Source organism: Pan paniscus, chromosome 20 (assembly GCF_029289425.2).
Source record: "Pan paniscus chromosome 20, NHGRI_mPanPan1-v2.0_pri, whole genome shotgun sequence".
Lineage (NCBI taxonomy): Eukaryota > Metazoa > Chordata > Mammalia > Primates > Hominidae > Pan > Pan paniscus.
In genome coordinates this window covers 56,502,265-56,527,797 of record NC_073269.2, presented here as the reverse complement: position 1 = coordinate 56,527,797, position 25,533 = coordinate 56,502,265, and the positions used below count along the sequence as shown (strand labels likewise).

Sequence of the window (25,533 nt, the reverse complement as noted above, 5' to 3'; positions counted from 1 at the left end):
CATGATCATGCCACTGCACTCCAGCCTGGGTGACAGAGTAAGACCCTGTCTCAAAAAAATAATAATAATAAAATAAAAGAAATAAAGGCCAGGTGCAGTGGCTCATGCCTGTAATCCCAACACTTTGGGAGGCCAAGGTGGGAGGATGACTTGGGTCCAGGAGTTCGAGACCAGCCTGGACAACATACTGAGACCCTGTCTCTACAAAAATTAGCGGGACGTGGTGGCACGTGCCTGTATTCCCAGCTACTTGGGAGGCTGAGATGGGGGGGATCACCTGAGCTCAGAGGCAGAGAAGGCAGTGAGCCAAGATTGCACCACTGCACTCCAGCCTGGGTGACAGAGTAAGACCCTGTCTCAAAAAAAAAGAATTCTAAAAACAGGATTTCCGCACGGACACACCGTGCACCCTGCAGCATGGATGAACTTCAAAGACGTTGTGCTGAGCTAACAAAGTCAGACACAAGGGTCACATAGCTAGGATTCCATGTGTATGAAATGTCCAGAGTAGGTAAATCCAGGGAGACAGAAAGCAAATCGGTGGCTGCCAGGGGAGACCAGGGGGTGGCGCTGTTGGGTACAGGGCTTCCTCTGGGGGATGAAAATGGACTGGGTAGAGGCGGTGGCTGCACAACCCTGCAGATGTCCTAAGTGCTGCTGAATTGTTCGCTTTAAAACGGCGAATGACTAATTCCGTTATGTGACGTTTACCTCAGTGAAAAAAGAAAATGAAAACCCATCACGTGCCAAGTCTCAGCTAAAAGGCTTCCCTCCTGGCCCCAGCCCATCCTCCAGCCTCTGGGCCCCTCCCTGCCCTTCCAGCTGTGAACGGGGGACATCTGCACCTGCTCTGCCCACCTCACCGGCTCTTCCCCGTCTCCCCCTCTGCTCTCTCACCATGGTCTTTTTGTCTGCTTTCTGGACGAAATACCCCGTGATCTCACTGTTCCCATCATCTTTGGGGGCCTGCCACTCCACCAGCGCGTTCGTGCCCCACACCTCCTTCACCATCACGTTTATGGGGGGCCCAGCCTTTTCTGGAAATGGGGAAGTGTGACAAGTCAGTCCGGGTTTTGGGATGTCCAGCCGCTTCCCTCCCCTCCCCTCTCCACACCCCCTCCCTCCTGATTCTAACCTCTCTTATGCCCCATTCCCATTCCTGCCTACGGCCTCCCCCATCCCAATCTCTCCACTTCCTCTTATCCTGGGCCACCCTCATCCCTCCTCACCTCCTCTCCTCACCCCCATGTCTCCCCACTTCCTCTCTTCACCCAATCTCCCTCTCAAGGGTTCCCCCATCTTCATCTCTCCTCCACTCCTAGCCCTGGTACTTGCCTTGCTCCTTATCTAGTCTCCCCCACCTCATCTTTTCACCTCCTCTCCCCCTCCCCTCCTCATCTCCTCACCTCCTCTCCCATCCCTCATCTCTCACCTCCTCTCCCACCCCATCTCTCACCTCCTCTCCCACCCCCCCATCTCTCACCTCCTCTCCCACCCCCATCTCACCTCCTCTCCCACTCCCCATCTCTCACCTCCTCTCCCACCTCATCTCTCACCTCCTCTCCCACCCCATCTCTCACCTCCTCTCCCACCCCCCATCTCTCACCTCCTCTCCCACCCCCCATCTCACCTCCTCTCCCACCCCTCTTCTCTCACCTCCTCTCCCACCCCCATCTCACCTCCTCTCCCACCCCTCATCTCTCACCTCCTCTCCCATCCCTCATCTCACCTCCTCTCCCACCCCCCATCTCTCACCTCCTCTCCCACCCCCCATCTCTCACCTCCTCTCCCACCCCATCTCTCACCTCCTCTCCCACCCCCCATCTCACCTCCTCTCCCACCCCATCTCTCACCTCCTCTCCCACCCCCCCATCTCTCACCTCCTCTCCCACCCCCATCTCACCTCCTCTCCCACTCCCCATCTCTCACCTCCTCTCCCACCTCATCTCTCACCTCCTCTCCCACCCCATCTCTCACCTCCTCTCCCACCCCCCATCTCTCACCTCCTCTCCCACCCCCCATCTCACCTCCTCTCCCACCCCTCTTCTCTCACCTCCTCTCCCACCCCCATCTCACCTCCTCTCCCACCCCTCATCTCTCACCTCCTCTCCCATCCCTCATCTCTCACCTCCTCTCCCACCCCCCATCTCACCTCCTCTCCCACCCCTCATCTCTCACCTCCTCTCCCATCCCTCATCTCTCACCTCCTCTCCCACCCCCCATCTCACCTCCTCTCCCACCCCTCATCTCTCACCTCCTCTCCCACCCCTCATCTCTCACCTCCTCTCCCACCCCCTCATCTCTCACCTCCTCTCCCATCCCTCATCTCGCCTCCTCTCCCACCCCCCATCTCTCACCTCCTCTCCCATCCCTCATCTCGCCTCCTCTCCCACCCCCCATCTCTCACCTCCTCTCCCACCCCCCATCTCTCACCTCCTCTCCCATCCCTCATCTCACCTCCTCTCCCACCCCCCATCTCTCACCTCCTCTCCCACCCCCCATCTCTCACCTCCTCTCCCATCCCTCATCTCACCTCCTCTCCCACCCCCCATCTCACCTCCTCTCCCACCCCTCATCTCTCACCTCCTCTCCCACCCCTCATCTCTCACCTCCTCTCCCACCCCTCATCTCTCACCTCCTCTCCCACCCCCCATCTCACCTCCTCTCCCACCCCTCATCTCTCACCTCCTCTCCCACCCCCTCATCTCTCACCTCCTCTCCCACCCCCCATCTCACCTCCTCTCCCACCCCTCATCTCTCACCTCCTCTCCCACCCCTCATCTCTCACCTCCTCTCCCACCCCTCATCTCTCACCTCCTCTCCCACCCTTCATCTCCCACCTCCTTCCCCACCCCTCATCTCTTACCTCCTCCCCCATCGCTCCCCATCCCTGCCCCTCCCGGCCTCCAGGGGCCCTCCCCAGCGCGCGCACCCACAACGCGGATGCGGATGGTGGCGGTGTCCTTCATGTTCTCGATCTGCACGCTCAGCTCGTACTCCCCGGAGTCGGAGCGGGCCGCCTGGCGCACGAAGAACACGGTGTCGAAGTCGCTGGTCCGCACGTGCACGCGGGAGGTGTCCAGCGGGGCCCCGCCCTTGGTCCACACCACCTGGGGCCGGGGCTTTCCCTGCGGGGAGAGGGCGGGGCGGGGTCAGCGGGGCTCCACCCGCAAAAAGGGGGCTTGCGGCAAGAGCGGACCCCCGGGCCGTGACCCCGCTCCCCTGACCTGGAAGGGGACAACAAGGTTGAGCTGCTCGCCCACTTTGCGGATGTAGGTCTGGCGGAGATGGCGGGGAAGCCGGATCTTGGGTGGCTCTGAGGGCGCAAACACAGGGAGGGGGCTCAGCGGGGGGCCGGGGCACATTCCAGGGGCCAATGGTGATAAGGCTCTCTGGGGAGGTCCTGTCGACGACACGGAAAGGGCAGGCGGGACGACGCCAGCTTGGTCTTTCGGAGCGCAGCGTCAGGGGCCACGCACCTGCAATCTCCCTGATGGTGACCGGCTGGGCCAGGGTGGCCGGCTCGCTGCGCCCCGCGATGTTGACCCCAACTACTCGGAAGAGGATTCTGGCTCCGGTCGGGAGATTCTTGACGGTGAAGCCACAGCGCTCCACGGGCTCGGTGTTGGCAGGGACCCATTCCTCGGCTGGAGAGAGAGGCCCTGCTGGCGGATCTCGTGCCCTCCTCCCATCCTCCGCTCCCGTTTCTCCCGGGGACTTGGGCCCCACGCAGCGAGCGAGTGAGCACTGAGTAAGTTCCCAGTAGAAGCAGCAGCAGCAGCTGGAGTTAGTTAAGCATTCATTATGGCCAGGTTCTAAGGGTGGCCATTCTGTTCGCTGATTAATTTTTTTTTTTTTTTATACGGAGTCTCGCCGTGTCCCCCAGACTGGAGTGCAGTGGGACGAATTCTTTTTTTTTTTTTTTTAGGTGGAGTCTCGCCCTGTCGCCCAGGCTGCAGGGCAATGGCAAGATCTTGGCTCACTGCAACGTCCGCCTCCCAGGTTCAAGTAATTCTCCTGCCTCAGCCTCCTGAGTAGCTGGGACTACAGGCTCGCACCACCACGCCCAGCTAATTTTTGTATTTTTAATAGAGATGGGGTTTCACCATGTTGGCCAGGATGCTCTTGAACTCCTGACCTCGTGATCCGCCCACCTCGGCCTCCCAAAGTGCTGGGATTACAGGCGTTGTTCATTAATTCTTACCTCAACCCTGTGCTATCCCCATGTTAGGGATGGGAAACCATCCCTAACATGCTTGTAATCCCGTGGCTTATGCTTGTAATCCCAGCACTTCGGGAGGCTGAGGTGGGCAGATCACTTGAGTCCAGGAGTTCAAGACCAGCCTGGCCAACATGGCGAAACCCTGTCTCTATTAAAAATACAATAATTAGCCGGGCAAGGTGGCAGGCACCTGTAATCCCAGCTACTCAGGAGGCTGAGGCAGGAGAATCGCTTGAACCTGGGAGGCAGAGGTTGCAGTGAGCCGAGATCACCCCACTGCATTCCAGCCTGGGCGACAGACCGAGACTCCATCAAAAAAAAAAAAAAAAAAAACTTTCCCCAGGTACCATGGCTCATGCCTGTAATCCCAGCACTTTGGGAAGCCAAGGCAGGAGGATCTCTCAAGCCCAGGAATTCAAGACCATCCTGGACACGCAGCTCAGGCTCTGTGGACTAGGATGTTAAACCCAGGCCTGTCTGACTCCAGCATGCTCTCAAGCTCTGCTTTCCTGCAAGGCTGGCACAGAGGGGCAGGGATCTTGGCTCTGTCTGAGGGCGCAGCCAGGTGGGTGTCTGGGAGGGCGGGCTGAGGGCAGGGTCAGAGCTCTTCGGATTGCCTGCTTTTCGTTACATGCCCTTCTGTCTTGGGTTTATGGCCATGGGCTGGGGAACTCATGGCTGTTGGCTCAGAGCAGCAATCAACAGAGTGAACTCTAACAAGCTGGGTTCTGAAACGTCAGGGTGGGAGCAGCCGGCCAGGGAGGAATGGGGTAAACAGCACGGAGGAGAGGAGGAGGGAGGAAGCTGATGAGGGTTCAACCATCCCTCCTTTCCATGCATTCTCGAGTACGTCGTCACTGTACCCTGTCAAGATGAGAACTGTCTTCACCATGGTTAGATGAAGAGACTGAGGCTCAGAGACTTGCCCAAGGACACACAGTTAGACAGTGGAGGGGCAAGGTTGGAACCCACATATGTCTGACTTTAAGACCTGGGATAGTGTGTCGAGGTGATCACGTCTGTTCTCCCAGAGAGATGGCTGCGTCTGAGACATCTCCATAGCCATGGCGCTGGGCCGGGCACAAGTCAGTGCTCAGTGAATGTTTGTTTGGTGGAGGATGGAGAGTGGATGTATGGAGGTACAGATGATGGATGGACAGGCAGAGAGACAATGGCTGGTTAGGTGGACAGATGGTTGGATGGCCATATAGGTAGAAAGAGGGAAGGAAGCAAAGATAGTGGTGAAGAGATAGATATATGGATGAAAAAATGATACTGGGCTGGGTGTGATGGCTCATGCCTGTAATCCCAGCACTTTGGGAGGCCGAGGCAGGTGGATCATGAGGTCAGAAGATCAAGACCATCCTGGCTAACACAGTGAAACCCCGTCTCTACTAAAAATACAAAAAAAAAATTAGCTGGGCATGGTTGCAGGCATCTGTAGTCCCAGCTACTTGGGAGGCTGAGGCAGGAGAATGGCGTGAACCTGGAAGGTGGAGCTTGCAGTGAGCCAATCGTGCCACTGCACTCTAGCCTGGGCAACAGAGCAAGACTCTGTCTCAAAAAAAAAAAAAAAAGAGAGAGAGAGAAACGAAGGAAATATGGACAGATGGATGGATGGATGGATGGATAGATGGATGGACAGATGGATGGATGGACAGATGGATGGACAGACGGATGGATGGATGGACAGATGGATGGATGAATGGATGGATGATGGACAGGTGGACAGATGGACAAATGGAGGGATGGATGGATGGATGGATGGATAGATGGAAATATGAGTGGGTGGGTGGATGGATGGATGGAAATGATGGATGGATGGATGGATGGATGGATGGATGGATGGATGGTAAGATGAATGGATGGATGGATGGATGGATGGATGGAAATATGGATGGATGGATGTACAGATGGGTGGACAGATGGATGGACAGATGGATGGATGGGTGGATGTTAAGATGGATGAAGGAAAGATTGGTTAGATGGATAAATGAATAGAAGAAAGAAAGAAGGCATAAAGGTAAAAGATAAAAGATAAATGGGGGGATGGAAGGATAGATGGAATGACAGAAAGTCACTGCTGTATGGAGGATGGATGTAGAAAGGAAGAAGGGAGAGAAAACACACTAGTCACAGGGGGGTCCCATCCCAGAGACTTATAACAGTACAGACACAAAACACAAGCAGGCCACTGCACCCATCTCTCTCCCACATGGTCCTATTTTCAGCTCCCTGGACTGGATACCCACCTGTGCTAGCCACCACCCCCACCAGCCCTGCCAGGGTCACTCACAGCCTTCCAGGCAGTACTCCACCAGGTACCCATCGATGCCACCTGCCCCAATCCTGTTCGGAGGCCTCCACTTGAGTGTGGTGGTGGTGTCTGTCACATCCTCCACTATCAGGTGCAGGGGTTCACTCGTGGGTGCTGCAAGCATCCAGAAAAAGAGGATATGGGGGGAATGAGGGGTCAGGGGTCAGCAGGAAGGGGCAGGAGTCAGAGGTAGAATGATTGGTCAGAAGGCCAGGGTGTAGGGTCAGAGATTGATGGCGGGCAAAAGATGGGCCAGAGGTGGACAGGGTTGATGGATCAGAGTGATCCATCATTACCAATAGGCATAAAAGTGAGGGAGGACATTACCAATAGGCATAAAAGGCTTGGTGTTCATGCTGGGCTGGGAGACCCCTATAGCATTGACGGCGAAGACACGCATCTCATAGAGGATGCCCTCGATCATCTTGGTGGACTCATAGGTGGTCTCTGTGAAGACCTCAAAGTTCAGCTTCATCCAGCGCTGAGAGCCCTTCTTCTTCCGCTCTACGAGGTACCCTGGAGGCTCCAAGCAGAAAGGAGAAGAGGGAACGGGAGGGCATGGGGCATGAGTCAGCTGGGGGAGTGAGGGCCACATCCAGAGGATCGCATGGCCAGGGCGGTCCGAGGCCATGAATCTTAGGTGGATCTCAGGGGCCACAGAGCATTCAGAGGCCACCAGTCCTGGAGTCAGGAATCAAGAGGGGGTCACAGCTCATGAACCAGGAGGACAGGAGCCATAGAAAAACCCAGGCTACTGGTCAAAGTGAGAATTCCCAGGTCACCAGCGAGTAAAGGAAGCGGGAAGACCAAAGGGATTGAAATGGGAAAATGGAAAATCAGGGGTCAGAGGTAGGTCACTGAGGATGCTAAGGGCTCTGGGAGGTCAAAGAGAAGGCAGAGGCTGGTGCCGTGGCTGACACCTGTAATCCCAGCACTTTGGGAGTCCGAGGTGGGCAGATCACTTGAGGTCAGGAGTTCAAAACCAGCCTGGCCAACATGGTAAAACCCCATCTCTACTAAAAATACAAAAATTAGCCGGGCGTGGTGGTAGGCACCTGTAATCCCAGTTACTTGGGAGGCTGAGACAGGAGAATTGCTTGTACCCAGGAGGCAGAGGTTGCAGTGAGCCGAGATTGAGCCACTGCACTCCAGCCTGGGCGATAGAGTGAGACTCCATCTCAAAAAAAAAAAAAAAAAAAACCAGAAGGCAGAAAGAGGGAAGGTCAGAGGTCATGAGGACAGAGGCACTCACCGGTGACTGGCTTCCCCCCATCGTACATTGGTGGCTCCCAGGCAAGGATGGCCCAGTCCTCTCCAACCGAGGTGATGCGCACAGCCTCCGGGGGGTCTGGGACATCTGCAGGGGGCAGGAAAGTCAGGTGGCCCCTCGAGGCCTCAGGGAGTCACCCCTTGGCCCAGCCACCTCGGCTTTCTCTGCTCACCCACAACTTGCAGGATGATGGAAGCCACGTCCTCGCCGACGGGGTTGGTGACCTTGATGGTGTAGCGGCCCTCGTCTTCCCGCTGAGCACTCTCAATCACAAAGCTGCTGCAGTCCACCCGCTTCTCGATGCGGGTCCTGCCCTCGGTGGTCGTGAATACCTGAACGCAGCCACCAGATGGCCTTGCACCCCATCGTGTCCCCAAGCAAACCCAGGCCTGCCTCTGCCATTCCCCTGCTCAGAATCCTCCCATGATTCCCCATCAACACACAGAGTCCTCACTCGCTCCACTGCCCTCCTCGCCCTCCAAATGCCGTCCTTCATTAAAAGCACCAGACTGGACCGGGCGCGGTGGCTCACACCTGTAATCCCAGCACTTTGGGAGGCCGAGGCGGGTAGATCAACTGAGGTTGGGAGTTTGCGACCAGCCTGGCCAACATGGTGAAACCCCATCTCTACTAAAAATACAAAATTAGCCGGGCCTGGTGGTGCATGCCTGTAATCCCAGCTACTCAGGAGGCTGAGGCAGAAGAATCGCTTGAACCCAGGAGGCGGAGGTTGTGGTGAGCCAAGATAACACCACTGCACTCCAGCCTGGGCAACAAGAGCAAAACTCCATCTCAAAAAAAAAAAAAGAGAGAGAAAAAAAGAAACCAACCAAACAAACAACAACAACAACAAAAAAAGACTGCCTTGTCCCAGAGATTTTGCAAGGCTGGTCCCTGTGCATGCAACACTAAGCTCTTCCTCATCCTTCAGGAAGCACCCAGAAGACACCTCTTCCAGGAAGCCTTCCTGGATACCCTTAGCTGGAAGTGCTGGCTCCAGCCCCTGGGTTCTCATAGCTTCTAGAACCTCCCTTTATCTCAGCCAGAGCACCCTGGACTGTGGCTTCTTGGGCAGGTGTTTGCGTCTCCGCAAGAGTAAAGGCTACTGAGCAGGGTGAGGTAGCTCATGCCCGTAATCCCAGCACTTTGGGAGGCTGATGCAGGAGTGCCACCCAAGCCCAGGAGTTCAAGACCAGCATGGGCAATATAGTGAAACCCTGTCTCAAATTTAAAAATAAATAAATAAATTTTAAGTAAAATGAAGGCTCTTGGAGGGCAGGAGCCGCATCCAACTCACGGTTGCATCCTCAGTGCCTGGTGCGGAGAAAACTTTAGGGGATGTGTGCTGAGTGAGCAAATGGATGGATGTTGAGCCAAGTCTGTCCATTTTACAGAAGAGGAAATGGAAGCACAGAGAAGAAATGAAAAATCGAGCTGTCCCAGGGCCTGGGACATGCAAGGTTAAAATATTTGTTGGACGGATGGATAGAGGAATATATAGATATGGCTGGGCATGTTGGCTCATGCCCATAATCCCAACACTTTGGGAGGCCAAGGTGGAAGGATCGTTTGAGTTCAGGAGTTTGAGCCCAGCCTGGGCAACATGGTGAAACCCTGTCCCTACAAAAATACAAAAAATTAGCGAGGCATGATGGCACACTTTTGTGGTCCCAGCTACTCAAGAGGCTGAGGTGGGAGGATCACTTGAGCCTGGGAGGTGGAGGTTTCCGTGAGCCAAGACTACGCCACTGCACTCCAGCCTGGGTGACAGAGTGAGATTCCACCTTTCAAAAATATAGATAGATAGATAGATAGATACATACATACATACATACATACATACATACATACATACATACACAGATACATAGATAGACAGATAGATTAGATAGATAGATTGAAGTGGGTAAATGATGTGTTTCTGGATGAATGGATAACTAAATTGGTTGATGGATAAATGGACAAACAGATTAATTACTGGACGAGTGGATGGCTGGGTGAATTAACCAATTAGTTGATGAAAAAATCATCAGCTGGATGGGCGGATAAGTTACTGGCTGGCTGGAAGCCTAAACTGGTCGATCACTTGATTAATTAACTGAAAGGTGAATGGATGAATGGATGGAGCATCCACCATGTGCTAGGCCCATACCTGTGATGGACAAACATAATCTCTAATCTTCAAAACAACCCTGTGAAGAAGGAACCATCACCCTCATTTTATAGAGGATGAAACTCAGGCTCAGGGGGAAAGAGACTTGCCTAAAGGGAGAGGGAGTCAGGACAGAGGGGCGGCCCCAACCCACCTCATCTCCCTTCAGCCAGGTAGCGACAGGAGGGGGCTCCCCTGTGATGGACACGTCAAGCCTCAGCTTGTTTCCAGCCACAACCACAATCGCATTCTCTGAGGTCTTCCCCGAGCAATCCAAGTGGATCTTTGGTGGCTCTGGTGGCACAGAAGAGATACGGGGACCCTGGGAGTGGGAGGCTGGGCCTTCCCAGTCCCCACAAGAGAATCTCCGAAAAGTTGGGTTCCAACAGTGACAGAGACACAGGGGTCCATGTCCTCAAGCCCTCCTCCCTCAGACCCAGTAGTCCAGGCCCCCAACCCCTCCTCCCTCAGACCCTACAGTCTAGGCCCCCAGCCCCTCCTCCCTCATACCCAGGGATCCAGGTCCCCAACCCCTCCTCCCTCACACCCTACAGTCTAGGCCCCCAGCCCCTCCTCCCTCAGACCCAGGGATCCAGGTCCCCAACCCCTCTTCCCTCAGGACCTCAGTCCCTCCTCTCGGCCGATAGCCCCCACCCCGTCTGTCGGCTCCCCGCCCCTCCTCCCTCCCTTCCTCAGCACCCCAACCCCCTCCTTCCTCTCCCCACTCATCCTCCCGCACCCCGCCCATCCTTCCTCGCCCTGCCTATCCTCCCTCGGCCATTCCCCTCCTCCCTCAGCCCGGTCCCTCCTCCCTCAGACCCGCTCCCAGCGCAGCCCGTGGCGCTCACCTTGCTTGGGAACGTACTCCACCTTGATTTCTGCAAGACAAAGAAGACTGGACAGTTAGGTCTAAACCCAGCAGGCCCCTCACCCCACCTTCACAGCCCAGAGGAAGAGGTGACAGGGTCTGGCAGTCTCCCTGGGAACTGGGGTGCTGGAGACAGGTTCAGGCCCAGGAGCCACCCCTCCTCCCGGGCGGCAGGTGGCAGCGAGTTCAGCGCTCTCCCTCCATCTTCTGACTCCAGCCATGAGTGGGACAGACGCTTGCTGTCGTCCTCATTCGCACTCAGGGAACCTTAATCCTGGAGAGGGACATCCCGGGCCCTGGGTCTGCGAGGGTGGATCCTACAGCCCCCAGGGAAGGAGGAAGGGGCATCCTCACCCAGGAAGTTGAGCTTGGCCGAGAGCGACAGGGCGTAGCCGTCAGGCACGAACGTGTAGTCTCCCTCATCCTCGGGGCGGACGTCATCGATCACCAGCTTGTGGAACCTAAGGGGTGGGGGAGCAGGGTAGGGCTCGGACCAGATTGCAATGGGACCACTATGGGGCTGCACCGCCTCAATCAGCTTCCCTCAGTGCAGTCCACATGCCTGCATTCTTATCCAGGGCTTTGGAATGCTGTGGTCTATTTTCAAATCGGTAGCTATGAGACCTTGGGCAAGTTACTTAACCTCTCTGTGCCTCTGTTTCTTCATCTATAAAATAGGGGTAATGATATCCATCTACATCAAGGTTGTTGTAAAGCATCGAGAAAGGTGCAGTGGCTCACATCTGTAATCCCAGCACTTTGGGAGGCTGAGGATCGAGAACTGTTTGAGCCCAGGAGTTCGAGACCAGCCAGGGCAACACGGCAAGACCCTGTCTCTACAGAAAATAAATAAATAGATACTGTTCTTTGGCCGGGCATGGTGGCTCACGCCTGTAATCTCAGCACTTGGGGACGCTGAGGTTGGAGAATTGCTCCAGCCCAGGTCAAGGCTGCAGTGAGCTATGATTGCACCACTGCACTCCAGGCTGTGTGACAGGTTGAGACCCTGTCTCAAAAAAAGAAAAGAAAAGAAAAAAACCACACCTAGAAAAGTACCTGGCACATAGTAAGGGCCCTATAAGTGTCAGGATGTGTTATCATCATTATGTGTTGTTGTTTTTGTTTGTTTGAGATGGAGTCTCACTCTGTCACCTAGGCTGGAGTGCAATGGCATGATCTTGGCTCACTGCAACCTCCCCCTCCTGGGTTCAAATGATTTTCCCACCCCAGCCTCCCGAGTAGCTGGGACTATGGGCGTGTAACACAACACCCAGCTAATTTTTGTATTTTTTGTAGAGATGGGGGTTTCACCATGTTGGCCAGGCTGGTCTCGAACTCCTGACCTCAAGTGATCCACCCACCTCAGCCTCCCAAAGTGCTAGGATTATAGGTGTGAGCCACCGCGCCCGGCCATTATCATCATTACTGAGACCACCAGCCGGCATGGTTCCCTAGACAGAACACAGGGAAAACCTACATCCCACCAAGAGCTATTGCCAGGAAGCCCTGGACGGCACGATGTTCTCCAGGCATCATGCTGGCTCTCTGCATTCTGCAGATAACCAGGTGTTTGTCTTAGGTGTCCACGTGCCACCTGTTGAATCCCAGCTTCTTGTTTTCTGAGCTGGAGCCCGTGTTGACTGTTAGCTGATATGGCCAGAGGCTTTTCCCTGCCGGTGTCCATGCCCTTGAAATGCGACTTTGCAGCATCCCCATCAGTGGTGGAATCTGCTTCCCAGCCCTTGACTCAGAGCTGGCCTGGGACTTTCCTTGCCCAACAGACTATGGTGGAAGTGGCATTGGGCCAGTTTCCAGCCTGGGCCACAGAGGTCTCATTTGCTTCCATGCTCTCTCAGGACCTCTGCCTCTGCCACGTGAGTGTGCTAGGCTGAGCTCACTGGAGGAGGAGGAGGTGCCATAGGGAGCGGCGTGCTGGGCGCCCAGCTGTCCCAGCTGAGGTCCTGACAGTGCCCACGCAAAGTCAGCAGGGCCCAGGTCCTGCCACCACAGAGGTAAGAACGAGGCCATCCTGGATCAGCCAGCCCCCAACCAACCTGCACGCTCAAGATGAAATGAATCCTAATTTATTTATTTATTTATTTATTTAGAGAGAGCGTCTCACTATGTTGCCCAGGCTGGTCTTGAACTCCTGGGCCCAAGAAATCCTCCTGCCTTGGCCTCCCAAAGTGCCAAGATTACAGGTATGAGTCACTGCTCCGAGCCCAATCCTCATCCTTTTAAACCTCTAAGTTTGGGGACAGGACAGGTGCAGTGGCTCACACCTGTAATCCCAGCACTTTGGGAGGCCGAGGTGGGTGGATCAGCTGAGGTCAGGAGTTAGAGACCAGCCTGGCCAACATGGTGAAACTCTGTCTTGACTAAAAATGCAAAAATTAGCATGGTGGCGCATGCCTGTAGTCCCAGCTAGTCAGGAGGCTGAGGCAAGAGAATCGCTTGAACCTCAGAGTTGGAGGTTGCAGTGTGAGACTCTGACTCAAAAAAAAAAGGAAAAAGAAAAGAAAAAGTCCAGGTGTGGTGGCTCATAGCTGTAATCCCAGCACTTTGGGAGGCTGAGGCAGGTGGATCACTTGAGGTCAGGAGTTCAAGACCAGCCTGACTAACATGGCGAAACCCTGTCTCTACTAAATACAAAAAAATTAGCCAGGCGTGGTGGTGCATCCCAGCTACTTGGGAGGCTGAGGCAGGAGAATCGCTTGAATCCGGGAGGCGGAGGTTGCAGTGAGCTGAGATCGCGTCATTGCACTCTAGCCTGGGCAACAAGAGCAAAACTCCGTCTCAAAAAAAAAAATAAATGGGGGACAGCTTGTTACACAGCTAAAGCTAACTGCTACGCACACCCTACCCCCAGCCACTTCTGCAGCCCACTCCTCACCTGCCTACATGGGAAATGGTGATCCTCTTGCTGGGCCGCACCTCGACCCCATTCTTATACCACTTGCCCGTCACTTTCTCATCAGACACCTCGCACTTGAACACAGCTTGTTCTGAGGCCTTCACCGTCAGATCCGCGATGTCCTGCAGGACCTCCAGCTGTTTCTCTGGTCAGGGAGAGAAAGACAAGGAGCCGTCACTACTCTAGCCAGTGCACAGACACTTGTGAGCACCCACTGTGTGCCAGGCGCTGGTCTAGGCACTGGGGATACCAGCCACAGACAACCCAGAAACAACCCGTTGGCCTTGGGAAGCTCCCATGCTAGTGGGAGACAGTGAAGAAAGAAACAGAAGAGGGAGCGAGGAGGCCTGAGGGAGGCAGGGAGGAATCTACCAGAAGATGGAAGATGAAAAAAAGCCTCCCAGGTAGAGGGACCAGCGTGTGCAAAGGCCCTGAGGTGGCCGGGCACAGTGGTTCATGCCTGTAATCCCAGCACTTTGGGGATTTTATTTATTTTATTTAATTAATTTATTTTTTTTGAGATGGAGTTTCACTCTTGTCGCCCAGGCTGGACTGCAATGGCGTGATTTTGGCTCACTGCAAACTCCACCCCCCGGGTTCAAGTGATACTCCTGCCTCAGCCTCCTGAGTAGCTGGGACTACAGGTGCACGCCGCAATGCCCAGCTATTTTTTTTGTATTTTTAGTAGAGATGGGGTTTCACCATGTTGGCCAGGCTGGTCTCGAACTCCTAAGCTCAAGTGATCCACCCGCCTCGGCCTCCCAAAGTGCTGGGATTACAGGCGTGAGCCACCACGCTTGGCTGGATCCAAAATTTACTTTGAAGCTGGAGCCATCAGATCTCCCTGGTGGGCTGAACATAGGGTGTGTGGGAAAGAGAGGAGTCAGGAACAACTTCCAGACTGGGGGGCCTGAGCAACCTCAAGCTGTGTGGAGAAGCATGCGCAGTGCAGCCCGTGCCCCACCTGGAGGCCCCGTACCTTCCACAATCAGCTCGGCCTCACACTGGCCGCCATTGGTTATGACCTGATAGCGACCCCTGTCCTCCTGGACCACGTCTGAGAAGATGAGGATGTGGCGCTTCCCGTCCTTCTTGAAGCGGTACCGGGCCTTGAAGGAATCCTCCCGAGTCAGTTCCACACCATCTTTCATCCTAGGTGGGTGAGACACAGAACGGGACGTGAGGAGACAGCACAGCTCTCGGTCTGGGTCTTGGAGAGTCAGTCGGGGGCCCATGCAGAGGGGTCAGAAGGCAGGTCCCCGGAGGGAGGAGACATAATGAGTGGCAGAGGCATCTTGAGTGGTGGACGGGTCACAGGTCAGGTGAAGGGGAGAGAGAGGGCCAGGCACGCTGGCTCATGCCTGTAATCCCAGCCCTTTGGGAGGCTGAGGTGTGTGGATCACCTGAGGTCAGGAGTTCGAGACCAACCTGGCCAACATGGTGAAAACCCACCTCTAATAAAAAATAAAAAATTAGGCAGGTGTGGTGGTGGGCGCCTATAATCCCAGCTATTCAGGAGGCTAAGGCAGGAGAATTGCTTGAATCCGGGAGGCAGAGGTTGCGGTGAGCCAAGATCACGCAATTGCACTCCAGCCTGGGTGACAGAGTGAGACTCTGTCTCAAAAAAAAAAAAAAGGCAGTGAGGAGAGAGAGGAGGAAGTCACAGGCCACACACAGTTAATTGCCTCAAGGTACCAAGGTACTGGCTGGAAGTCAGGGGACACAAAAAGATATCATGGAGAGAGGTCTGCACAGAGGAAGCCCTGGGGTCTCAGAGAAACATCAAATGTTGTGGCCTCTGTCAATGGTTTTCCCTGTCCAGGGCACTCTCCCCTTCTCTCTTCACTTATACCTCCATGTCATTCAGATCTCAGCTCAATTGTCATCTCCTCCAGGAAGACTTCCCTGACCTCCTGAGTCCCTTCCTCCTAGGAAGCTATTACAGCATCCATTACTGCTCCTTTCAAGCCAGTCTCAAAATGGAACTTTTATATGTATGTATGTGATGACTTGACTAATGCCTATCTCTTTCTTCTACACAAACACACATACACACACACCACCACCACCACTATCACCAAATTAGCAGATTATAAATGCCAAGAAGGCAGGTACCATGTTGACATTTTTTTCTCCCCATTATATCTCTGATATGTAGAAGAGTACACCACACAACAGGTGCTCGATAAATATTTGTTGGGTTGGTGAATAGGTACATAGATGGATGAATGGATAGGTAGATGGTGGGCAAGTATGCAGGTGAGTGAGTGAGTGGATGGATAGATCTCTGCATTGATAGGTCGATGGATGGCTAGATGGCAACCTAAATGGAAGAGTGGATATATGAATGAGTAGATGGATGAATGGGTCAATGGGATGGATGGATGGATGGATGGATGGATGGATGGATGGATGGATGGATGGATGGATGAATGGACGGACAGATGGTTAAGTAGATGGATGGATGGTTAAGTGGATGGATGGATGGATGGATGGATGGATGGATGAGTGGATGGATGGATGCATGAGTGGATGGATGGTTAAGCAGATGGATGGATGGATGGATGGATGGACGGACGGATGGATGGATGGATGGATGGACTGGGTGGATGGATGGATGGATGGATGAATGGACGGACAGATGGTTAAGTAGATGGATGGATGGTTAAGTGGATGGATGGATGGATGGATGGATGGATGGATGAGTGGATGGATGGATGCATGAGTGGATGGATGGTTAAGCAGATGGATGGATGGATGGATGGATGGACGGACGGATGGATGGATGGATGGATGGACTGGGTGGATGAGTGGATACCTGGATAGATGGACCAAGGGATAGATAATTGGTCAGATGAATCAATATTTAATGGAACAGTCAGAGATCAGGAAGACGACCCTGAAGAGGATAGGATAGGTAGAGGTCAGAAATTCTAGAAACAATTTTAGGTGAAGGTAAGGATTTATAGAGAAAAGCTGAGATCTCCTGGGGATGACTACTGAGTAAAGGTCAGAAATCTCCAAGAGAAGTCACAGGAGGTCCCATAAAGATCAAGGCAGAGGCAAAGAAGCTATGTGCACCTGTATGGAGATCAGGGATCAAGGGTCACTTACCACATCACCTGGGCACCCTCTTCTGACACCTCCACTGCCATTTCCACCCGGTCACCCACAAACACCTGCTGGTCCTCAAGAGGTGTGACAATTAGGACTGGAGGTTCTGTGGGGCAGGGGGACAGGAGGTCAGTCGTTTCAGGACCCCCTCCAGAGTTCCAGTCCCTCTCCAGGCTCAGTTCTGAATTCCAGCCTCACCTTTGACGAAGAGCTCGGTGAAACACTTCTCATCCTTGACAGCTACTTCATAGGCAGCATCATCCGCCAGCGTGCACTTGTTGATGGTAAGAATTCGCTTCTTACCAACGTTCTCAAACACGTACCTGATGCAAAAGTCTCACCTCAAACCAGGGCGTGGAGCATTCACCTAGCCCTGGGGTAGCTCTGCTCACCTGTTCTCAAGGCAAGTCTCTTTCTCTCTCTCTCAGAACCAAATTGTGTGGAAAGGGATTGAGGGCCCAGTTTCAATTATTTATTTATTTTTATTGACTTTTGAGACAGGGTCTCACTCTGTCACCCAGGCTAGAGTGCAGTGGTGCGATCACAGCTCACTGCAACCTAGACTTCCTGGGTCCAAGCCATCCTCCCACCTCAGCCCCTGAGTAGCTAGGATCACAGGTGCACACCACCATACCCAGCTAATTTTTTTTTCTCTTTTCTTGGTATCTTCTAATTTTTTAATTTTTTTGTAGAGATGGGATCTCGCTATGTTGTCCAAGCTAGCAATTCCTATTATTTAAATAACCATGGCAGGGCCAGTCACACCTGTAATCCTAGCATTTTTGGAGTCTGAGGCGGGCAGATTGCTTGAAGAGGTCAAGACCAGCCTGGGCAACATGGTAAAACCCCATCTCTACCAAAAATACACCCCAAAAATTAGATGTGTTGGGGCGCTCCTGTCATCCCAGCTACTTGGGAGGCTGAGGCAGGAGAATCTCTTGAACCTGGGAGGCAGAGGTTGCAGTGAACTGAGATCATGCCATTGTACTCCAGCCTGGGCAACAAGAGCGAAACTCCGTCTCAAAACAAAATTAAGTAATTAATTTAAAAAAGGTTGTCTTGTGATGTGTTTGTTGTTGTTGTTGTTAACAGGGTCTCACTCTGTCGCCCAGGCTGGAGTGCAGTGGCAAGATCTCAGCTCACCGCAACCGCAACCTCTTGCCTCCTGGGTTCAAGCGATCCTCCTGCCTCAGCCTCCCAAGTAGCTGGGATTACAGGCACTACAGACATGTGCCACCACACCCGGCTAACTTTTTGTATTTTTAGTAGAAACGGGGTTTCACCATGTTAACCAGGCTGGTCTCGAACTCCTGACCTTAGGTGATCCGCCCGCCTCGGCCTCCCAAAGTGCTAGGATTACAGGCGTGAGCCACTGCGCCTGGCCTGTACTCTTCATATAGGGGTGAATATGCCCTTTCTGGTTAAGAGTGATAGGCCTTGTCTCCGGGCGTTCTCTCTGGACTGGGATCTCCCCGGTGCAGGGACTGCCCACCCCACACATACTTGCTGCTTGGTTTGATCTCCTGGCCGTTCTTGAACCACTTGAGGGGCAGGTCTGGGTCGCTGATCTCTACCATCAACTTGATCTTGTTGCCTCTGTCCACTTGGTAGGCTGGATCCAGCTTCTTTGTGAATGCTGGAGATTGAGGCATGCAAAGGGGATGGAGGCGTGTGGTCCTCATTCCCCTGGTCATCCCCAGAGGCACCACATCTCCCTCCCCAGGCCCTGGGCTCTCCAAGGTCAAAGTGAGTAAGTCAGGGGGACTCCTATGAACTTAGAGATCCTTGAGAACTTCTCTGGTGGTGATGCAGGGCAGGGGACCCCAAAGTGGGGCTTAGCCTGCAAGGGTTATCGGCTTCACCCAGGAAAGAAGTCAAGGGCAAGCCAGTGTTAGGTAGAAGAAAACAGCTTTATTTATATTTATTTATTTTATTTTATTTTATTTTATTTTATTTTATTTTATTTTATTTTATTTTTTTGAGACAGAGTCTCACTCTGTTCCCCAGGCTGGAGTGCCACAGCGTAATCTCAGCTCACCGCAACCTCTGCCTCCCTGGCTTAAGCGATTCTCCTGCCTCAGCCTCCCAAGTTGCTGGGATTACAGGTGCACACCACCATGCCCGGCTGACTTTTGTATTTTTAGTAGAGATGGGGTTTCACCATGTTAGCCAGGCTGGTCTCGAACTGCTGACGTCAGGTGATCTGCGCACCTCAGCCTCCCAAAGTGCTGAGATTACAGGCGTGAGCCACTGCACCCAGCCTGAAAACAGCTTTATTGAGGTGGCAGTGTTACAGCCCTCTGACTGCTCCTGCGGAACAGGGCTACCCCAGAGACAGAGAGCAACGGCTCAGGGCAGATCTGCAGTCAGATTGATACCCACTTTTAATTACCTAGAGATTAAGGAGCAGGTTATACAGAAATTGCTAGGAAAAGGGTGGTAACTTTTGGGTGGTCTGGTCATTGCCATGGAAAGGGGCAGTAACTCCTGGCTGTTGCCATGGCCATGGTAAACTGACATGGCACACTGGTGGGCATGTCTTATGGAAAGCTGCTTCCACCCTGTCCCTGTTTTAGCTAGTCCTCAATTTGGTCTGGTGTCCAAGGCCCACCGCTAGAGTTGGGTCTTGCCTCCTACCTCATTGGGACCTCGAAAAGATAGGTCCAGGGTCCAATCATTAGACACCCACAAGGCTAGGGGTCCCTTGTGTGCAGGGCCCAGCTCCCCCCAGACCAGGGCTGACCTGCACTCTTCTTGACCTCGACCTTAGCCTTTTTCAGCCGCTTCAGCATGCCCCGGAGGTCGGTGATGCCATACTGGAAGGCGATTTTCTCGTACTCGCTCTTCTTTGCCCCTTTCAGGAGCTCCCAAATCTCCGGGGGGATGCCTAGGTCATCGTCATCTTTCTTTTTCTTCTTCTTCTCCTCCTCCACCACCTCCCTGGCGGGTGGGGGAACGGACAGGGGCCATCAGGGAGTGAGGAAGGGAGGATGTCCCTCTGCCTTCTTCACTCATTGGCTCTGTGACTCACCCAAGCCACCTTCCCTTTAGGGGTCTTATTGTTTCCCGCCTGGTACATTGCCCCAGCCTCCTCCTGGGGTCTTCTGACCTCTTCCCGGCACAGTCCCCACTGGGTTTTTTTGTTTTTGTTTTTTTTTGAGACAGATTCTCACTCTGTCTCTCCCAGGCTGGAGTGCAGTGGTGTGATCTCGGCTCACTACAACCTCCACCTCCTGGGTTCAGGCAATTCTTCTGCCTCAGCCTCCCGAGTAGCTGGGACTACAGGCTCACGCCACCACCCCTGGCTAATTTTTGTATTTTAGTAGAAACAGGGTTTTGCCATGTTGGACAGGCTGGTCTCGAATTCCTGACCTTAAGTGATCCACCCGCCTCAGCCTCCCAAAGTGCTGGGATTACAGGTGTGAGCCACCATGCCTGGTCCGCGGGGTATTTCTTTTCATTTATTTATTTATTTATTTATTTATTTATTTATTTATTTAATTTCCACAGGTTATTGGGAAACAGGTGGTGTTTGTTTACATGAGTAAGCTGTTTGGTAGTGATTTGTGAGATTTTGGTACACCCATCACCCAAGCAGCATACATTACACCCTATTTGTCCTCTTTTATCCTGTGGGGTATTTCTGACACCCACATCAGTGATTCTCCCTTTCATGTTCAGAACTCTTCTGTGGCTCCCCACTGCCCTCAGGAGGAAGCCCCAGCCCTCCGCCTGGCCATCACACCCCAGCTACTTCCGTCACTCCCCCCAAAGTCACCTGAACCAAGCTGCTTGACTTTTGCTGAACACTTCAGGCTCTCTCCTGCTTCCCAGCCTTTGCACAAAATGTTTCCCTACCTTCATGACCTCTCCCTACCTTCTCTTCCTCCTGGACTCCTCTTCATCCTACAAGACCTAGCACCAAAGTTCCCTTCTCCCTGAGGCATTCCGTGTCCTACAAGGCAGTGAGTTGCTCGTGCTCTGGGCTCTCACAGGCCCCAGTGGGACCCTCTCTAAAATCACACCAAATAGTCTCAGTCTGTGTCTATGTCTGTTGGACAAGACCCATTTCCCAAGGCAATGAGTGATCTCACATCAGGGACCCAGTCAGACTGTTCTCTCTCCCTGGATCTCAGCCCAGGACCTAGTAGACGGGAGGCCTCAGAAGATGGTTGATGGGTGAGAGAGTGAGTGAATGCATGGATGGAGCTTGGGAGGGAAGGAAGGAAGGGAAAGGAACAAAGAGAGGATAGATGTGGAGGTGAATGTGGGGACATGAATATTTGAATTGATGTACAGAATGGTGAGTAAGTGGGCTGATAAGTAGGTGGGTGGGTCAGTGGAAGGGTGGGTGGGAAGAGAGGCAGATGAGTTGGGGGAAGACAGGTGGGTGAGTGGATGGATTGATGGGTTGGGGGAAGACAGGTGGGTGAGTGGATGGATTGATGGGTTGGTGAGAAATGACTGCGCAGTTGGGCGAATATGTTGATGAGAAGTGGCCAAGGAAGTGGCTGGCTGGCTGCAGACAGAATTGATCAGTAAATGGAATTGTCAGGGATATAGTTATGGGGATTGATGGGCAAGTGAAGATGGATAAGTGGACCAGCAGATAATGCGTATGAGATTGCCGATATTTAATTTTTTGTGGTTGTTGTTTTTGAAACAGTCTCACTCTGTTGCCCAGACTGGAGTGCAGTGGCGCGACCATGGCTCGCTGCAGACTTGATCTCCTGGGCTCAAACGATGCTCCTCCCTCAGCCTCCTAAGTAGTTAGGACCACAGACACATGCCACCATGCCCTGCTAATTTTTCTTTTTTTTGTAGAGTCAGGGTCTCCCTATGCGGCCCAGGCTGGTCTTACACTCCTGGGCTCATGTGATCTTCCCACACTGGTCTCCAAAAGTGCTGGGATTATAGGCGTGAACCACTGCACCCAGACTTCAATCATTTTTTACCTACAGAACATCAATTTCACATAGTTCAATCTAACAGAGGGCTATCTGTGTGGATGGGTGTGTCAACTGCCCACCTCTTCACTGGTGAACTCAGCCACCTATTCATGAACCCATCCATTCATCCTCCACTCACCCCATCCATCCATCCACTTCCCCACCTACTGAGGCACCCATCTTCCCACCTCTCCACCATCCATTCATCCGTACCATCCACCCACCTTCCCACCTGTCTATCTGCACCTGCATCTCCCAACCAAATCCAACATCCCATTCACCCGTTATCCATCCACCTACCCATGTAGCTAGGCTGACTGTAATGGCAGATGGGCAGGTAAACAGGTGGGAAAATGGTGGTTAACGGATGGATATGTGGGTAGATAGATTGGCAACTGGGCAGGTAGGTGGATAGATGTATTAGTGGATAGATAAATAGGCCACTGGTTGGATGGATGGGTGAGTGAATGGATCGGTGGGTGGAAAGTGGAGGGATGGAGGGATGGATGGATGGATGGATGGGAGGGTGAGTAGGTGGAGGCATAGGTGAACTAGAGCCTGAGTGAACAGCAGAGTGGGTGTGAGAATGGTGGGTTAAAGGGTGAGAAGGTGGGTGAACTCATGGCAGATGTTTGGCTGGGTGGGGTTGTGGGTAGGGTCTGGGCAAATGGGTAGATGGGTGGATGAACAGGCAGCCTGATGGGTTGGTGTGTTAGATGCTGGGTGGGCAGGGAGTGAACAGATGGAGGTGGTAGAGGGATAAGCAGTGGGTCCAGGAGGAATCAGTGGGCCATGGAGCTTCACCCACCACCTCCTCCCCTTGAGTCCCGTCTCCCCTCTCTGTGCCAAGTCCGGGGCTCACCTCTTCTTCAACAGGCCACTGAAATCCAGCTCACCTGCAGTATCCGACTTCTTTTCACCCCTGTGGCCATTGAGAGGGCATGTGAGTCTTGACCCTTCAGATTCACCCCTTGCCTTCCTCAATCCTCCCTTTTTCCCCTTCCAAGGGAGAGCCTCCCATGGTCCTTGGGACCCTGGTAAGGGCCTGAGGTCACTTACGTACGCTTGAAGCTTTCTAGACTCTGCCCAGAGGCATCCTGACGGGGTGCTGGGGAGAGGTGATGAGAGAAGGGAAGGTCAGTTAGAGGCCAGGGCTGATCTTAGACTGAGAGCCCCTCTCCAGGCCTGCACAACCTCTTCCAGGCCCCCTTTTCTCCATCTCTTGGAACAGCACAACCTCGCTGAGGCCTGGGCATCCTCTAGTTCTAGACCAGCTCATACTCATTTCCCCAGCTGCCAAGCTCCACCCTCTCTCAGCAGCCTATACCCCCCACACCTGGGCCACCACGTCTTTCTCCCCAGGCCTGGACAATCTCATTTCCTGTGCACCCCACATTTAAGCCCTCACACATTCTGGGCTGCAGACCCCCAGAGCCCATACACCCTCAGGGGCCCATATATGTGCCCTCAAATCCGTGTAACCTCCTGTTAATCCTGTACACCCTCACTCTAAACCCCTACACCCTTATTCTCTAAACCTGGACACTCTCACTTCCCAAGCCATATTGCCTACTTTCTTAAATGTGGAATGTGCATAACTCGCCTCCTAAGCCTTTGCATGTGCATCCCAAGACCCTGAACACTTTCACCCCCCAAATCCAGACCTCCTCCCATGCTACGTCTCCTTGAGTTTGAATACTCTGACCCCAGAATCTGCACTCCCTCCTCCAAAAACCTGTGCCCACCTCATGCCCATGCCTGTGCACTCTCCCAACACCTGGCTGGTACATCTGTCCACCCCACCCAGACATAGAACCCTTTGCTCCCCCACCCCCCACCAGCGTACCCTCCACATCGATGTTGAAGCCACAGCTGTCACAGGTGTCCTTGGCTTTGACCTCGAGGCGGTAATCCCCACGGTCCCCCAGTACCACCTTCCCAATGTGCAGCTCCACGGTGTACACCTGGGTCCAGGGCCGGGGGTGTGGGTACACGGGACCACCCTCTAGAGCCACCCCATATTCCTCAGAGTCCACTCATAGCTCTATCTCCACGTCCTCATCCCCACCCCACAGGGGGGCCAATGGAGACCGAGAAGGAGCTCAGCACCTGGTGGCCAGCTCTGTCTCCTCATATCTGACCCATCAGGACTTCTGGGGCCCAGATCCCTGGCCCCCTCAGGCCTTGCCAGGAATGTACATGACCCAGCCCTAATGCATCCCCACCCAACCCCAGGCATCCTCCCTCTGCTTCACACAACCTCTCCCCAGCAGCCCCGCACAACCTCCATCCTCAGAGGGCCCACTCTCCATCCCGGCTCCAGGCCCACATTGATGCCTCAGGCAACAGGGCTTCTGAGGAGCATGTCCTGCACAAGCTCCACTCCCCTCCACCAGCCCTCTGGCCCACGGGGTCCTCACATTGCTGGCGGAGTCGTGGGACTCCTTCAAGGAGAAGCGGGCGCCACTCTTGCTGCCCAGCTCCAGCCACTTCCCCTTGAACCACTTGATGGTCGGTTTGTCCGGGAGTTCCTTCCCGTTCACCTTGGCCACGACCACTGCGTCCTTCCCTACATGGGGTGAGTGACAGGGTAGAGTGGGAGGAGGCCCAGGAAGGAACATAAGGCTCTCCAGAGGGAGACTGAGAACGAGACCCTGGCCCCTCCTCCCTCAGACCCAGGAGTCTGGGCCCCCAGCCCTTCCTCTCTGAGACCTAGGAGTCCAGGCCTCAGCCCCTCCTCCCTCAGACCCAGGAGCTCAGGCCCCCAGCCCCTCCTCCCTCAGACCTAGGAGTCCAGGCCCCAGCCCCTCCTCCCTCAGACCCAGGAGCTCAGGCCCCCAGCCCCTCCTACCTCAGACCCAGGAGTCCAGGCCCCCAGCCCCTCCTCCCTCAGACCCAGGAGTCCGGGCCCCAGCTCCCTCCTCCCTCAGACCCAGGAGTCCAGGCCCCAGCCCCTCCTCCCTCAGACCCAGGAGTCCAGGCCCCCAGCCCCTCCTCCCTCAGACCCAGGAGTCCAGGCCCCCAGCCCCTCCTCCCTCAGACCCAGGAGCTCAGGCCCCCAGCCCCTCCTCCCTCAGACCCAGGAGCTCAGGCCCCCAGCCCCTCCTCCCTCAGACCCAGGAGTCCAGGCCCCAGCTCCTCCTCCCTCAGACCCAGGAGTCCAGGTCCCAGTCCCTCCTCCCTCAGGCCCAGGAGCTCAGGCCCCCAGCCCCTCCTCCCTCAGACCCAGGAGTCCAGGCCCCAGCTCCTCCTCCCTCAGACCCAGGAGTCCAGGTCCCAGCCCCTCCTCCCTCAGACCCAGGAGCTCAGGCCCCCAGCCCCTCCTCCCTCAGACCCAGGAGTCCAGGCCCCCAGCCCCTCCTCCCTCAGACCCAGGAGTCCAGGCCCCCAGCCCCTCCTCCCTCAGACCCAGGAGCTCAGGCCCCCAGCCCCTCCTCCCTCAGACCCAGGAGTCCAGGCCCCCAGCCCCTCCTCCCTCAGACCCAGGAGTCCAGGCCCCCAGCCCCTCCTCCCTCAGACCCAGGAGCTCAGGCCCCCAGCCCCTCCTCCCTCAGACCCAGGAGCTCAGGCCCCCAGCCCCTCCTCCCTCAGACCCAGGAGTCCAGGCCCCAGCTCCTCCTCCCTCAGACCCAGGAGTCCAGGTCCCAGTCCCTCCTCCCTCAGGCCCAGGAGTCCAGGCCCCAGCCCCTCCTCCCTCAGATCCAGGAGTCCAGGCCCCAGCTCCTCC

The 25,533-nt window shown here is 54.5% G+C and overlaps 1 protein-coding gene across 1 annotated transcript in view; it reads right to left on the bottom strand.

Moving 5' to 3' along the window:
• MYBPC2 (myosin binding protein C2) overlaps positions 1-25,533 on the bottom strand; it is a 35,120-nt gene that overhangs the window by 5,250 nt on the left and 4,337 nt on the right. The window contains exons 4-24 of the mRNA XM_034946532.3: positions 24,227-24,375; positions 23,653-23,770; positions 22,866-22,914; positions 22,669-22,728; positions 19,601-19,797; positions 18,361-18,493; positions 17,056-17,180; positions 16,858-16,963; positions 14,723-14,895; positions 13,723-13,888; positions 11,184-11,290; positions 10,810-10,839; positions 10,116-10,255; positions 7,982-8,141; positions 7,792-7,896; positions 6,867-7,055; positions 6,519-6,653; positions 3,480-3,647; positions 3,228-3,316; positions 2,933-3,128; positions 898-1,037 (exon numbers count right to left, since the gene is read on the bottom strand). Coding sequence (XP_034802423.1) covers positions 898-1,037; positions 2,933-3,128; positions 3,228-3,316; positions 3,480-3,647; positions 6,519-6,653; positions 6,867-7,055; positions 7,792-7,896; positions 7,982-8,141; positions 10,116-10,255; positions 10,810-10,839; positions 11,184-11,290; positions 13,723-13,888; positions 14,723-14,895; positions 16,858-16,963; positions 17,056-17,180; positions 18,361-18,493; positions 19,601-19,797; positions 22,669-22,728; positions 22,866-22,914; positions 23,653-23,770; positions 24,227-24,375 — 2,735 coding nt within the window. The remainder of the gene's footprint in view (positions 1-897; positions 1,038-2,932; positions 3,129-3,227; positions 3,317-3,479; positions 3,648-6,518; positions 6,654-6,866; positions 7,056-7,791; positions 7,897-7,981; positions 8,142-10,115; positions 10,256-10,809; positions 10,840-11,183; positions 11,291-13,722; positions 13,889-14,722; positions 14,896-16,857; positions 16,964-17,055; positions 17,181-18,360; positions 18,494-19,600; positions 19,798-22,668; positions 22,729-22,865; positions 22,915-23,652; positions 23,771-24,226; positions 24,376-25,533) is intronic.